Raw genomic sequence first — 15,433 nt, 5'->3', positions numbered from 1 at the left:
ACACCATTTAATGTTTTCTGATACATCTCCAGATCACACTTAATTGCTTCTCAGTCATCTGACAGCCTCATAAAGATGTTCAAAAAATAATTAGTAAATCCATTTTCAAAAGTACAAATGAACAATCTACATCACCCCCCAAAAAAAGCTCGGCAAGTGATTTGTTTCTTTAATCTGTGTTATTTTTTTGTTTGTTTTGCGTGTATGTGTGTGTTTTTAGAAAGACAAATGGCTGTAGTGGGTGTGTTTTTCTCAGGTGTTGTATAAAACCCTGTCAAACCTGTTGCCGACCATTCACCTGCACCACACACTCCCTCGTCCGACAGGGTGAGAATGTGGTTCAGACTCGTCGAGTGTGTCAGTGTGTCTTTGTTTTTCACCTTTGGAACATTATAATCCTTTCCTTGTGCCTCGACTTTACCCCGCTTATTCTGCTTCCGTTCCACCGCCAGACCGACTGCACCTGCATCGATGCAAGTCTAACTCAACACAGATTCATCTTCTTGAGCATAGATTTGTCTTCTTAAGCGCTCTCCTTCTGCAACTCTGACCCCGAGCTTCAACGCACCAAAGGGGTGCGGGGTGCAGAGGGGGGGGTATCCTGATTTTTCCGACTAAAATTGGATTTACCTGCAACAGCCTGGATTTGATGCCTCTGTGTGGATGGTTGCACCTCTGATCCCAGCAAGATGATGCAGGAGGTTTCCGTCATGATGGCGCCGAATTCTCAGTCAATGGAGCAGATGAGTGAAGAGGAGATCCTGGCCTGCCTGGTGGCTGAGACTGAGCCCAGCTTCACTGTAAGGCCCATTCTGTCATGGGGTCACTTGCTTACTTTTATTAATGAGGGGCCGGACAAATTGGGGAGACATGGGAAACATCACCGTTTGCGCATTTGTCGTATCTTCCTACAATCACAGCTAAATCACCGACGGCAGGCCGGGTCGAAACTATTCCAATTACTGTCTGCTGTCGTCTCGCAACACTTTCTCTCCTCCGTGAGCTCACTCTCACGCACCATTCATCACATCAGATCTATGACTCAAAATGTGAGGAAAATTGACTGATTGGACATTTCAGATATATTAGGGACGGAAATTGCCATTTCGGGTTTTGAAGAAAATTCCCTTCTTCTCTTATTATCCCTCCATGCTTGCCTGTGTGCTGAATCTTATCTCCTTCTTTCCTTATCTTGATCTCTGTTATTGATTTGTCGCGCTTACACCGTGTCCGCCAACACAACTGTTTGGGGGAGATAGCTTTCTTTCGGTTTGTCAAATACCCCCACCCACCCACCCCCCCTATTTTTTTTTTTAATGACATGACTGAATTAAATCAAATTTTCCCAAGGTTCCTACAAAGAAGGCAAAACGGAGAGAGAGCCTGCTTCAAATAATGGATAATGAAGAAGACCCCTTGAGCAAATATCTGGTCAGAAATCTTTTAGTTTCTTCATTGATTACCATATTTATGTTTGTATCTTTGGAGCATCAACATGATACGAATGTCCCAAAGCTTTTCCTCTTCGGCGATGATCGTGATCACGTCCCTGTTTGTGTGTTTGTTTGTTGCAGAGGGAGAATGATCGACTCCAGCAGGCCAGCCTGCGACTGGAGCAGGAGAACGACAACCTGGCACTGAGACTGATCACAAGCAAAGTTGCCTTCAGAGATGCTCTGGACAAGGTATGGTCGCTCCCGTTCCTTCACGTAAACAAAATATATTAAAAGAAAAGGGAGCTGTTCTGTGCTCTTAGGGTAATAGTTTGTTATCACTTATCATTTTCAATTTACAATAGAAGAGTAAATACCTGCATGCAGGGGTTCAACAAAAAAATGAAATAGCGATCAAAGAATTCCAAGCAAAGATGTATAATGTGTGTTGATTAATTAATTGAATTGATAAAGTTTCATGAGACCATGAATTATTTAAAATAAGATAAAATAGTTAAAAACTAGGGTGGCACAGTGGCGTGGTGGTTAGCGCTTCGGCCTCACAGCACGAATTCAGGTGGATTCCGACAAATGGGACATTTCTGTGTGGAGTTTGCACGTTCTCCTACATTCTCCAATGGGTTCCCTCCCACCTTCCAAAAACATGCAGCAGGGTAATTGGGATAAACTGTCCAGAATGAGTCTTGCCCAATGACAGCTGGGATAGGCTCCAGCGACCCTGTGTGCAGGATAAGTGAGAGAAGATGGATGGATACTTGAAAACTATGTAACAGACCAAGAAAGTTTTCTGAGTTCATTTAATTCCATGATTCATTATTTTTAAATTCTGAGCCATCATGTCCTAACATCTCATCACTTGGTTTAAATCCTTTTTTTTTTTTTTTTTTTGAATTTGCGAATGTTTTCTGACATGATTTTTGTTCGTCCATATCTGGTTTGTTTTCATTCGAAGAATTATTTGTTAATAATAAACACGCTTCTCCCAACAGGCAGAGGATAATATGGAGGAACTCAACAAAGACCTTCTGGTGACCAGGCGTAAACTGCAGGCGGCAGAAGAGGAGAAGCAAGGGAAGGAGGAGGAGGCAACCATGGTAAGAACAAAGAACCGATGTGCACGTCGTCGAAGGCGCGCAGGAAAATTGGAAATCATCTGTTGCTCTAGTTAAAGGAGGTGTTTCGGAGGGAGCTGCAGAAAGCCGAGCGGGAAATCAAAAGATCTTCAGGCATCATCACAGACTACAAGCAGGTAGGGGAGCGCGATGGCGGTGTGATTACAACTGAAAAATGAGAAACCGAGAAAGTCTCAAGAATAAAACCAGAGGTTTTTTTTTTTCTTCTCAGATCTGCTCTCAGCTGACAAGCCGTCTGGAGAAGCAGCAGACCGCCCACCAACAGGAGTCTGATTCTCTGAAGGTGAGAGTTTCCAGCGGAGCTCCACTCATCCCTGACACTTTCATCTCTCGCTTCGGCTCAGTTTGAAAATCACTTTGCACAGTTTTGATTCTGCAGCGTTTCCTAAAACTCTGCACTTGCATTTCAAACATGGGTTTGCGACTCCACTTTGTCATTAGGAATCAATTTTACCGGGAGGTGATTTTTGTGCTCGTCGGCTGACACGTAGCTCATATTCTGGCTATCCTCCCGCTCCAGAGTGCGCTGAGGGCCTGCTCCCGCTGTCGGCTCATTTTAGACGCGGATGGAGCGGCGGGTCAGACCGAAGACGAGGGGTCGCCCGGGTCGGGTCTGGACGACTGCGTGATGGGTCTGACGGAAGGAGAGCTGAGAGAGGAGAGGAGGAGGCAGGAGCAGGAGAAGGCCAGTCTCAAGGCCCAGATAAGGGAGCTAGAGAAGGAGTTGGCTCAGACCAAACTTCAGATGGTGGAGGCCAGATGTGAGATCCAGGTAGGTCAGCCAATCACAAATATAGCAACAGCTTTAGGCAACTTAGAGCTTTCCAAAAAAAATAAACTAAAATAAAAAGATTGCAAGTCATTCATCCAAAGAAAAACACAACATCAGATCAGCATTTATATCACATATCATGGATTTCGAAGTCAAGGCAACTTTTCTTTGCAAACATTCTGGGTCCTGACACTGAGAAGATAGTCATGGAAGAAAAGTCACAGTGATAGAAGCACACTAAATGTCCAATCTCGACACACACACACACACACACACACACACACACACACACACACACACACACAAACGCGCGCACACACACACACACACACTCACACACTTTAACCTTCAGATAAACACTGCTCTGTTTTGCAGCCAAACAGTCCCATATAAGACCTTTTTCCGGTATATGTTTTCACTCATGATCAAACTCACCTTACACTCAGTTTGGACGCTCCACAGACGTCTGGTACCTCCCCAATGGAAATAAAAAAACACAAATAACAGAAGTGTCTGAAACCACATGGATCCACTTTTTTCATATCATTTCAACAAAACCATGCTAAGAGGTAATTTTTCTTGAAGTTTCTGAGGTTTTGAAAGCTAAATGCTGCTCAGACGGGATCAATATCAGTATTTTTTTTTTTCAACTCCCGTAATTCCCACCAAGCCAATGAATTTTGCCTTGACAAACTCTGTGAAGACGGTAGGACCTGATGCTGATTTAGTATTGAAATTGTACAAAATCAAATATAAATAGTTTTTGCATGAGTAATAAGGGGATAATGAATTTAACCAAAGATAGCTCATATTATTAGTTGACATTGTTAATTAAATTTGTTGAGCTCAACTGCTACAATTAAAAATTAAAAGTAGACTAAAGTACAGTTGTTTCTTAACCTGGATTACACTCACGAGCTTAAACTGTGTTCCTTCTCAGTTAAACACTCACAAAGACAATATTTTAGCACGAGTTGATTTATTAAATCCCAAAGTCCAATCATTTAAAAATTTGATTGATAGTAATCCTTGACAACAACCCTAAATGCATGAACTTTTGCGGGTTAGAGCAGGAGACTTGATGGACTTACTGCAAAATTGGCCAAAAATAAGTTGGAACTTGGAAATGGAGACTTTTTTTGACAAGAAAATACCATGTGAGACTGGACGTTTAGGGGGGAATCCCAAAATAAACTAGAACTTGAAATGGAGAATTTTTTTGACAAGAAAATACCATGACAGACTTGACGGGAAGGAGGGAATCCGAGGAAATGAAACTAAGAGCTGCAGAGAAAGAAAGTGAAATAATAGTGTTGACAGGATGTGTTTCAAGGTGTCAAAAAGGAGTATAAACCATACCAAGGTGTAAATGTCAGATTGAAAGGTTGTTTGTCCCTACATTTAGCTTTGCGTAAACAAGGACGTTGTATATGTTGACACGGTCCTGAATGGGACAGTTGAGTAATGACTTTCCGGTAACTCCGGCCACAACAACTCGAAGAACTGAATGAGAAGTTTATTTCTTGATGTGTTAAAAAAATCAAACATGGTTTCATGACGTAATTGTTTGAGTAATTGAACGTACAAAAATAAAAACATTCAGGAGAGATCCTGGGGAATGTGGATTTTAAGAAGTATCATACCCTCAATGCGGAAAAGATGCTGATTTTGCTGAACATGACGACTCTGATAGTAACAAGTAGTAGCTTTATTACAATTGTCTGTGGGAATTTTCTGGATCATATTCATCTCTCATGCGATACTATGCAATTACCATACAGGAACTGGAGCACCAGAAGGGTGTGCTGGCCCATGAACTCCAGGAGGCCAAAAACAGCTGGATAAGTAAAGCCTTCACCTCACTGAAGACGTCCGGCGGGGGCCTCCACGGTATTAACATGTCCAAGGACGGGGCTCCGGGACTGGGATGGAGTCTTCAGAAGCTGTCGTGGCCTCACAAAGACCATCGAGAAAACATCTGACAACCCAAGGAAATCGACGGATGCCTTAACATTTGTTACAGGACACACGTGAACAATTAAACCTGTGTTAACCCAGGTGGACATGAGTGCAGCTGCCATGTCTTATCATGAACATCAGGGGACAGTTTGGAACATCATCAGTTCCTTACAGTCTCTCCACATTTGTACCATGTATCTTGCTAATGTGTGTGTTTACAGCCCAAAAGAAATTAAAAAAAAAAAAAACACTGAGCAAAGTATGACACATTCTCCCTATGATGTAAGGAAACCTGATGTTTTGAAGGGGAGGTGAGACTTTCCTCTGAGAAACCATACATTATGTTCCTCTTTTGGTTTCAACCAGAATTGCTTTAAAAGGCTGGCAACAGACAGCCAAGAGTTAGGAGTGGACTCTTATCTCTGAATTTTGACAAGCACAGTTGAGAACTTAAGATTATAACACAGAAACAGAGCAAAGAGACAAGAAAGGACTACATTTTAAAACATCTATAGAAAAGTGAACTCCGTTCTTCTTGAGTGACAGGCAGATGGCAGGGATGATTTTCAGAGTGTGTGTCACTGTTGCTCTTCTGTTATGTCTTCTTGAAAGTCAAACATTGCTCAGCGCTGCTGCAACATCAGGGAGTGAGGGTAAGTACCACCTGTTCCCTGCTTGCGTCCTGTGTGACAAATGGATGAAGGATTTAGATCCTGCATTCACTCAGTGGTCTCCCAATCTTCACTTTAAAATGACGTCTCGAGTCAAAATTGTTACTGAAAAATGAAAGTATAATCAGCAATGTGTTTTCAAAATATCTTATGTGTTCGTTATGCCGTATGATAGCGTGTGCTTTTATCGTCGACAAATACCTGTGAGAGCATTTTGTGGTACAGCTCAAAGATGTGATGCCAATTTAAGATGCGCTGTGTGGATTTATAGGAATATCGAAATAACCGGGTTCTCCGGTTTCAACCCGTAATCCAAACATAGAAGAAGTGGAAGCAACGACTATTCTAAATATGTTTCTAAAAGTGGTCCTGTGATCCACTGGTCGTCCGGGATCTCCCAAACCTCTCGCCCACTGACAGCTCTGATTGGTTCCTGTTGTGGACTACGGCTGAATATGTCATATCATGTGTTTTTTCTTTCTCATAGAGTATGACAACATCTATGAGTTTCATGCTCATAGATGTTATGAAATGTACGTGAACTATATAAATCTATAAATGTTGCATATTTATTCGCAATGTTTCACGCATTGCGCACAGTCAATCTTTTACCTGGGTATTTCTGTGTTCCTTGACACACAACCGGACATCTTTATGGCCCCTGGTACTGACGGCGTGCGAAAAGGGCAATTTTTAAAAAATTCAATAGGTTTTTAAGCATTCTAGCCTCCATTTACACATGAAAATTATGTTATTACTGGCTATGATTCACTGTTACAAAAATGCAGCATTTGAGAAAACAAGTGTCTAAAAAAACCATTAAAATATTAATAATTCTTACTCCAAATACCTTGCGTCTTTAATTCAACAACCTAAGAGTGCAAAACATCATCAACAACGTGGTCTGATCATATATATAAAAAAAACTCTGACCTTGCTCAGGAAAGGGTTTTTTTTTTCATTCCTTCTTTTCCTGTTTTACTTTATTTAGATTTAAGGACTTTCCGTATCAGAAATATTCTTCCTTCTTCCTCACTTTGAACACAAACACTTGGTGCCCCACAGTTATTTCCTCACAGAATCTAATAAAAACAATCCAGTGTTTTCCCATATTTCTTGGTGCTGCTTATCTGACTAATTGCATTTCCTTTGACACAGATCCCCACCCCAGCCCTGCGGTGCATTGCTGGTGTGCAAGGTATCCGAACTTGACCATGTGCTCCTGGCCTCAACCTGCCCACTTCCCACCTTCACACTACATCGCCACCTACAGGTGAGTCTGGCACAGAGAGCCGCTGTCCTCATCCTGCAGCAGACTGCACCGGTGACCTTGTTCAGAGCGTCAGAAAATTGTTTAATTCTTTGTGTGTTTTTGCAGTGAGAGACAAAGTTATGCGGATGTCAAACACTGCCAGCCTGTCAAGTCCCACTCTTCATCCTCAACGCAGAACTTGTCATCATTGTCATCCGATATGGTACAAACTTTGTTTAACCTCGAATAGAATCTCTTTTAATTAGTTTTTTATGTTTGTCATGAAAAATCGTGTCGGGGTCTTCACTCCAATAAGTTGGATAAAGTTACGACTAACTGAATTCTCTCTCTAGAAACCAGTTGGAAATAGAATGCAATTTAAATCATTTTTTTCAATCCAACAATGAATATGCAGCTGATGTTTTTGTAAGGCTGAGTTTTAAAAAAATCTGATTAAATAAAGAACCAACCAACTGCCCACCATCTCCAGCCAAAATTTACTAGTTGAAATTCAAAGATGGCATCACCAACTGATAAGACTTGTGAGAAAAAAATGGTGAATACTGTTAATAATCACATATTTCTGATGAGGATAAATTAATTTCTTTGACATATAGATTACCTGCAAGGGCAAATTAAACAAAAAGCACATTTCAGGTCCAGTTCTCATAGTTTTCACCCAAGTGGACCCGCCCGATATGCTGAGTGGAAGATGAATTACAAACAGAGCTACAAATAACACAAGTCATCATATTCCCGACAGCTCTGGTTCTGCCACCTGCCTGACTTGAAGCTTTTCACTGACTACATTGTCAACGTCACAGCCGTTTATCCCCACGGGAGCAACTCCCATCTGACAAGTTTTATGATGGAGGACATTGGTGAGACTGACAGATTTACTGCTAAATAATACAAGATTTTGAATCCATGCTTGCGGCTGACAATCACGTGGTTTGTGTCAGAGCTGTGAATTATCATTTTTTTGTCTTTTTTTTCTGCTCTGCAGTGAAACCAGATCCTCCTGTAGATGTCAGGGTTTCCCACCATGGAATCAGAAGCATGTTGGTGGAGTGGTCTCCTCCCCCAACATGGAATAACCTGGACATTTTTCCCCTAAAATACTGGATACTTTACCGGTGGCAAAACAGGGGAACTCAAAAGCAGGTCACTGTAAGTACACTCTTCATGTAGTAAAATAGTCACATGATGTAAAAAGACTAATTTGACAGATAAGAAAAGACCATTGAGGAAGTTAAAACTGACTAATTCAAACAAAGAGACAAACAGCAGAAACTTCCTTCTTGCCTGCCCTCTGATGTAGTTATTTTGGTCCATTTAGTCCAAGGGAACACTTAACATTTAAATAGAAAGTATATGATTTTAATCTGGTGGGAGGTATATATTACATTTTCAAGAGCAGTGCAAAAAATGCTTTCTTTTATATATAGCCATGTTGTGAAAAATTCTGGTTTTTGTCATTCATTCCCTAGAACTTAGGTTGTTTAGTTGTAGGTCGTTCATTATGCAATGTATTGATCAAATTTAGTAACATTTACAACCTTATCATCTCTATGCTAACCTGCTAACAAAGTTATATTGAAAACTTGCATGCAAAAAATGACCTGAAATTTTGTTACACATCACCATCAGTATCATTATTATTTTTCTTATTATTGTTGTTGTTGTCGTTAAGTAATAATGTATTATTAATAATATTACTGTATTGCTGTTGATATTAATAGTTATTCATTTGTTAATGACAATAACATAATGGTGAGATTTGTCTGAACTGTAATAACCCTAATTGCCCCTTGGGGACAAATAAAGCTTTTCTGATTATAATCACAATAATAATAATAATAATAATAACTCAAAATCCCTGGAAATTTTCACTATGGGCCACATCACACTCAACAATCTGAGCATCAATTTAATTACGATTAAATGCAACTACTATTGCATGATTTTGTTTCTGCAGTTGGGTCCGTTTGAGAGTACCCAGATTGAACTGAAGGAGTTGGTTCCAGGGAAGACCTACACTTTTCAAGTTTGCGCTAAAGAGATGCTAGGTCTGGGCGAGTGCAGCAACTGGAGTTCACCTGCGCGGGTCACCATACCAAGACCACACCTCAAGAAAGCTCCCTTTTTTTAAGCTTCCACAGAGATATGCTAAGGACGCCAGCAAAAGTCCCTAATATTTTATTTATTCAATTAGACAGGGAAATGTTATGTAAAATGTATTATTCGCTTTTCCATTTCAGTTATTAATATTTCAATATTTATTGTCATGTTGTTGTGCATTATATTGGTCAGTTTGGATATTGACACTCATGACCCATTTTGGTTTACAGATATAGTTCATTTTCTTTGTATCACTATGTTGTAGCGGCACATTTCAATAAAAATTTGTTCAAAATAAGGTGTTTTAAATCAATCCATTGTCGTGTCAGTCTATTACATCCACTACAAGTGGGGTGACAAACTCAGAGTGCCGAACCCCCAGTGTGAAAGAGGGAGCTTTGCGAAGATGAAGGTGAGACTTCTCTGGGCTGTAGGTTCCTGGACCAGGAGTAGCAGAGGAGTAACTGGGCCTCTTAGTCCTACTCTGCATGGAGAAAGAGGGCTGGCGTTGGCGGTAAATGTCTGGGTTGGTGCTGTTATATTTCCCTGGTCCAGGGCTCTTAGCCAGGTCTTCAGAGGGCGCACCGACCTCCCTCCGGGATAAGATGCTATGGCTGATGCCAGAGGGTATGTGGGGAGCCTGACAGCCCAGCAAGCTAGGAAGACTGTACCTGAAAACGCAGAATATTTAACATCCGTTTTTTAGTTACTCAGTATTCAGTATACATATACATGAATAGACTCCTTCTATTTTCTTTCAAAAGAGAAGGGACTTTTGGGGAAAGTACTTTCTGGTACTTCGGATCTTCGGTGACTGAATTGCACTTTTTGTAAGTCGCTTTGGATAAAAGCGTCTGCCAAATGACTGTAATGTAATGTAATGTGATGAAAGGTCTTGTTCCTGTCAAGCGTCCAATGCAATGGCGTTTTACCATATTCAGGTTGTAAAACAAAAAGGTATTTTGTAATGTGAGTCTATATAAAATATTCAACGTGACTGAAATGGACAGCATAGACAGACAAAACAAAGGAGAGAAATGCGGTGATTTTAATGGACATTGAAAAATATATAATTAATAGATGATCCTCAATATGCTGAGAGACATAGGCTACAGTTAAGCCTATAAGTTTACATTTTCACAAATTTTATCAAAGTCAAACCCCTAAGTTTAATCTCATTTTTGTGTATTACCTTTTTATTTTAATTTGTGGGGTCTGTGGGGAAATTATCAATTCTTCTTAAATCTGGACAACCAGCAGACTAAACTCCAACCTCACAAAGAATGGTTTATAGTGGTTTCTTGACAATAACAGTAGTGAACATCAGTGTTTTTCTACCTATTGGGTGCTGGGACGGCATCCATAAAACAGTATCTGGTGCGGGTGCTGATGGTATAGGACGGTGGTCTGCGGTGGGAGTTGAGAGGCGGGGCTCTCTCTGGACTGTAGGCTCCTGGCCCAGGGGTGTGAAACACGTCACCTGTTAAACATTGATAAGGATTGATATGAATATTCGTTTTAATTTTATTTGAAACTTTTGTCTTGTTTCATACCTTTACTCCCGGTGGGTCTCCATCTTCCTAAAATGGAGTAAGATGGGGTGTCCATTTTCCCAAACCGTGTGACTTTGGCATCAATGCAGTATCTGGGTCCGGGACTGGAGTCTACAGAGACCACTGCAAAAACAACACACCCATCAACTAGATCTCTTTCCATTTATCAATCTGTCAGCTTTATCAATAGCTCCCGGTCTTTATCAGATACTGCATATGTTATTGCTGGTAACTTTACTAATCAACATCTACATTTCATTTTATCTGATCAGATATTGTTTTTAAATTTACTCCGCCAGAAGCCAACATATTACAGACTTGGATATTTCATTGGTTGTAGTGTTGGTGTGGAAACATCTATTTTTATATGTTTGATTAAGGCTGACACTGTTTTGCTCTTAGGTTCTGTTTTTAACTAACTTAAATACATCAAGATCTAAAAGTCTGATTGTTTACAGCTGCACCATGATGGCATTTTAACATCCTTGAGATGCTGATATTGTCCTGAGTGCAAAACTGGATTTTAAAAACAACAACATTTTATGTTCCCTGTGAATAAATTGCCTATGTGCTATATTGCTTATGGCAGCAGGTTGTCCAAGGCCATTTAACTCAATACTGAAACACATTCCTGTTACGCTGATACTTTTAGACGCTCCTCAAATACCGGAATCATAATCAATCAAAAAAGCAATGTCAGTGGCACCTGAATAAATCCAATGTTGTCTGAGCTCCACTTCAAAACTTTAAATAAGTCTAGAAAAGTTGGGTAAAGTTAACACGTTAACTACCGTAGGGAGTTCATAATCTATCCAGAACTTCATCTCCCAGAATCACCCCTCCCCGCAGGCCCTTGACCCCTTTTCCCCCTTTTCCCCCTTGTCCTCGTGTTAAGCTTTTATTTGGCCTTCCTATGGTGCTTCACAAAAACATTTATTATATTATTATGAATAATTCAAAATAAATTACATTGAACGAATGGCGAGCATCCACCTGAAATTAACCTGCCGTCAGCACAACAGGTCACGGCTAGGCGCTAGCTCCTAGCGCCTGAGCGGAGGCTAGAGCTGTCGTCGGACCTCTATTCAACGCACACAAAACCCGGTAAGTGGGAGAGAAATCGTGTTTAACAGCGGAGTGGGCAGAAGTTGTATTTTAGTTGGGCCAGCACAAACTTGGATGGGCCTTTGGACTCAAAAACTGAGCCACATTAAGCTAACCGGGAGAGACTACTGGCGGCGGGCTAACCGCCTTGTGAGCTACTGATTCCGTACAACAGAACTGGGTGGACCGGCGGTTGGAGGCGATGGGGTGTTTTCGTGTCCAACTTTTGCTCTTTAGAAATAGAACATTCGTGAACTTTTTTTGAGCCGTTGTCAGATTTTAAAGTTTTAAACAAAACTTTAAAATCCGCTAACTAAGTTGAGTTGTTTTTGCCGTCTTCCCTCGCATTGTCGCTGTTGGTATCTCACAACGTGTCCGTTGTAGGGCGGGACTTAGCGAACTGTCAATTATGTTCCAGAAGCTTCGTTCCACTTGTTGAGCTCTTTTTAATCCATATATTTTTTGCATCTATACCTACCATTATCATTTCACTTTTACCACCCACATCCTTGCATTTTCTATATCCATTCACTGCACAAAACATTTCTTTTTATATTTTGTATTCTACATACTTTTTATGTACAGTCTTTGTTCATTTCATTTGTTCATTTGTATCGATAACCCAGATTAGCATATCCTTGCTATTGTCTTTGCACTGTTTCCTACCCTGTAATGCTGCTGTGACAGTTTAAGTTCCCTGTCTTGGGATCATTAACTCTATCTTATCTTCTCTTATCTTAATTATTTAACATTGTAATTGACTGGCAACTGGTCCAGGCTGTACCCCGCCTCAGGCTGAATGACAGGTAGGAGAGGCTCCTTCCCCTGTTGAATCTCAGAGTGGGATAAGACAATGGATGAACAAATAACCGTAATATTGTATTCATGTTAGTTATTTCACATTACATTTTACAGTCCTAACACAATTGTACTTCCCCTTTTTTGAATTTCAGCAGCTGCCCCTTTAGAAGTCTTTGCATGGTAATGACGATGGCAGTAGAAGTCAACATGGCAAAGGTTTCCCCCTTCATCTTACTCCTCTTCTTCATCGTTGCCTTTACATTTTGCTAATGATTTTCATCTTTTGACTCATATCGGAAATAAAAACAGAGGGCCAAACTTCCTAAGTTTGCAACACAAGTATATGCACAGTCACTCTTACTTTCGCCTGAACATGCAGACCGTATTTCATGGTCGAATTTGCTTTGCTTTGTATGAAAATAAATATGCATGCTGTTTCTTCAGCGTGACACAACATTACTAATATTCATTTTATAACGTATGTGTGTGTGACAGAACTCACTAGCACTGCTCAGCCGGCTGTGGAAGGTGTAGGCAGGGCTGCTTGGCTTGGTGTAGTCGTGGTTCATGTAGCCCACTGTAGGGGGCAGAGCATATCTTCCAGGGCCCGGGCCTGACCGGGAGAGGAGAACAGTGATGGACATGATGCAATGGGAGTGTGTGTGTGTGTGAATCCACACACCCACTGCACTCTGGCCAGGTCTGATGATTTCCAAATGGAGCCTCCCTTTTTTCCCCGGTTATGCATTTGACGTCCCTCTGGTGCTTGTTTGGGAATAAATAAATTCTCAGCAAAGTCTCAGCAAAGTCTCAAGTGACAACACACACCAAACATGCCTTCTACTGACCTCTTTCTCTCGCAGAGATTATTGGGCGTTTCTTCACCACCTCCTCCATAATCTACAACCTCTTCCTGGCTTCCACTTTGTTCCCTTCTTCCTCTTTGGGTCATCTGTCTCCTCTGTCACATCCTTTTCTCCTGTGACTCTCTAGGCGATCTGCAGCCTCCCAGGTTGAATTATACATGACCCTGAGTGGAGGAAACCCAATCTTTGCTGATACCATAGGTAAGCTACGCCCCAACCTGCTCTCTACCTCCTCTACTCAAGGTCCGATAAGGACAAAAGGCCCTCCCAACTGAGACCATAAATGTATCTTATCCATAAAGGGAACAAGCGATCTCATAACATTTTTCTCAGTTAAGGAAGCACTGCAACATCAATACCTACTCCAAGGCATTGGGTCACTAAACCACTTAATGTGCCGTGAACATCTGAACAAGGATATTTTACTTGTAACCTGAAACCTTGGGATTCAAAAGCAATTAAATATGGAAGGACTTTCACTGATCTTCAGTTGCAAGTGTACGGAAGCTCTAAGCAGCCATACAGTGTTATTGTGTAGAGAGCTAATTAAGTTATCTTATCTCTAACAATACATGGTTCATTTTGATGATAAAATAATTTGTTGACTTAATTTAAGACAAAAAAGATTAATCAAATGTGTGAGACAAACATGACATATGATGCTGGATGCCTTTTGCAGTAATTCAGAATAGAAAAATAAAAAATGTCATCAAGCATATGGTAACTAGGAGAGGAAGGGTTTTGTGTTACTGGCTAAATGATGCTAATAGATTTAAAAAGATTCAAAATAAACACATTTTTACCTCGATAAAATTCTTTAGTTCACTTAAGTTGTCTGTGTCACATTATATAACAAATTGACATTGAAGTTAACACTATCAGGTGCAGTGAGTAGAAAAAAAAATAGAAGACAATGATGTCAATATCAATTCTATCCGTCTTATCTCAAAAATAAATGTGTGAAATATACCTGACAATTGTCGAAAACAATTCCAGGACAAGGCAGAATGTGATGGATTTTTAATGTGTATCCGCCTCTGGAACAATGTGAGAAGAAGTTCTGCATTCCACAACAGGCCCTGCTAAACCGTATCATCACACAGGCAGTCTCTGTGTGTTTGATCGGTAGCAGAAAAGCCCTGAGAAAGATCGATGTTAGGCAAAGGCCAAGGCATTCATATTCCAGAATGAGACACTTGGTTATAAAATTTACTCTCTTTTACTTTGTCTGATAGTGCTATGCCTGGACACCAAGGTAACTAAAAACCCCTCAAGCATAGCCAGGACAAAGACCAAACCTATGCTGGTTAAATATTAACCACTGGTGCTTTGGAGTGGTCACACACTCCGTAACTAGACTCTTGTGTGTCACCAGCTGGACATGAATTAGTTGCATGGCCGGGCAGGACAGGACAGGAAACACATCCTCAGTTTTAAGTTTCCCAGTGAGAATGCAACCATCTGTGTGAGATGTTTGAGTAGATGTTGCTCATCATGAACACACTGGGATGCAGATTGTTCATTATTTATCAGGGATGTCAGTTCACCATCAGCTTTTGCCAAGATTATGATTTAATCCCTGCCCCTTGCCTGTTCATTGCTAGCCAGCAAGGACCGCAATTAGTATTGTATTTGCTGATAAGTAGGTCAATGGCCAAGGAAGACCACATGTGTTTTAGTTCTGAAATAGCGCCACCATGTGCTCAGAACAAACTATGCACAGGTCGATCTTCTTTTCAGTTTCGGA

General features: G+C 40.8%; 3 protein-coding genes across 3 annotated transcripts; 2 read left to right on the top strand and 1 right to left on the bottom strand.

The window, feature by feature from the left end:
* Nucleotides 1-337: 337 nt before the first annotated feature.
* On the top strand, nt 338-5,569 carry LOC147237906 (rab GTPase-activating protein 1-like). The gene is made up of 8 exons (XM_086155935.1): nt 338-800; nt 1,351-1,431; nt 1,575-1,685; nt 2,444-2,548; nt 2,620-2,703; nt 2,799-2,870; nt 3,108-3,359; nt 5,141-5,569. Exons 1-8 carry the CDS (start codon nt 690-692, stop codon nt 5,339-5,341), a joined length of 1,017 nt encoding a protein of 338 aa, XP_086012061.1. The 5' UTR covers nt 338-689; the 3' UTR covers nt 5,342-5,569.
* A 124-nt stretch (nt 5,570-5,693) lies between these two features.
* On the top strand, nt 5,694-9,397 carry ebi3 (Epstein-Barr virus induced 3). Its single transcript, XM_086155958.1, has 6 exons — nt 5,694-5,971; nt 7,148-7,262; nt 7,368-7,464; nt 8,005-8,122; nt 8,248-8,411; nt 9,220-9,397. Exons 1-6 carry the CDS (start codon nt 5,869-5,871, stop codon nt 9,391-9,393), a joined length of 771 nt encoding a protein of 256 aa, XP_086012084.1. The 5' UTR covers nt 5,694-5,868; the 3' UTR covers nt 9,394-9,397.
* Nucleotides 9,398-9,683: 286 nt separating this feature from the next.
* Nucleotides 9,684-13,747, bottom strand: odf3l2a (outer dense fiber of sperm tails 3-like 2a). Its single transcript, XM_086155947.1, has 5 exons — nt 13,669-13,747; nt 13,323-13,433; nt 10,916-11,038; nt 10,701-10,842; nt 9,684-10,033 (listed from the first exon to the last, which is right to left on the bottom strand). Exons 1-5 carry the CDS (start codon nt 13,715-13,717, stop codon nt 9,688-9,690), a joined length of 771 nt encoding a protein of 256 aa, XP_086012073.1. The 5' UTR covers nt 13,718-13,747; the 3' UTR covers nt 9,684-9,687.
* Between the last annotated feature and the right edge of the window lie 1,686 nt (nt 13,748-15,433).

Source organism: Fistularia commersonii, chromosome 1 (assembly GCF_037954325.1).
Source record: "Fistularia commersonii isolate RoL2024-O1a breed Wild chromosome 1, RoL_Fcom_v1.0, whole genome shotgun sequence".
NCBI lineage: Eukaryota > Metazoa > Chordata > Actinopteri > Syngnathiformes > Fistulariidae > Fistularia > Fistularia commersonii.
The sequence above is the reverse complement of the archived record's forward strand: the minus strand, read 5'-3'. Positions and strand labels throughout refer to the sequence as shown.

What these genes read in the sequence shown, in the direction of transcription:
- LOC147237906 (XM_086155935.1), top strand. Translation starts at nt 690, where the DNA reads ATGATGCAGGAGGTTTCCGTCATGATGGCGCCGAATTCTCAGTCAATG. An exon ending in TCAGAGATGCTCTGGACAAG is followed by an intron (nt 1,686 to 2,443) that starts GTATGGTCGCTC and finishes TTCTCCCAACAG; the next exon opens with GCAGAGGATAATATGGAGGA. An exon ending in AGGAGGAGGAGGCAACCATG is followed by an intron (nt 2,549 to 2,619) that starts GTAAGAACAAAG and finishes CTGTTGCTCTAG; the next exon opens with TTAAAGGAGGTGTTTCGGAG.
- ebi3 (XM_086155958.1), top strand. Translation starts at nt 5,869, where the DNA reads ATGGCAGGGATGATTTTCAGAGTGTGTGTCACTGTTGCTCTTCTGTTA. An exon ending in TTTTATGATGGAGGACATTG is followed by an intron (nt 8,123 to 8,247) that starts GTGAGACTGACA and finishes TCTGCTCTGCAG; the next exon opens with TGAAACCAGATCCTCCTGTA. An exon ending in GAACTCAAAAGCAGGTCACT is followed by an intron (nt 8,412 to 9,219) that starts GTAAGTACACTC and finishes TTGTTTCTGCAG; the next exon opens with TTGGGTCCGTTTGAGAGTAC.
- odf3l2a (XM_086155947.1), bottom strand. Translation starts at nt 13,717, where the DNA reads ATGGAGGAGGTGGTGAAGAAACGCCCAATAATCTCTGCGAGAGAAAGA. An exon ending in AATCTCTGCGAGAGAAAGAG is followed by an intron (nt 13,434 to 13,668) that starts GTCAGTAGAAGG and finishes TCTCCCGGTCAG; the next exon opens with GCCCGGGCCCTGGAAGATAT. An exon ending in GAGACCCACCGGGAGTAAAG is followed by an intron (nt 10,843 to 10,915) that starts GTATGAAACAAG and finishes AATGTTTAACAG; the next exon opens with GTGACGTGTTTCACACCCCT.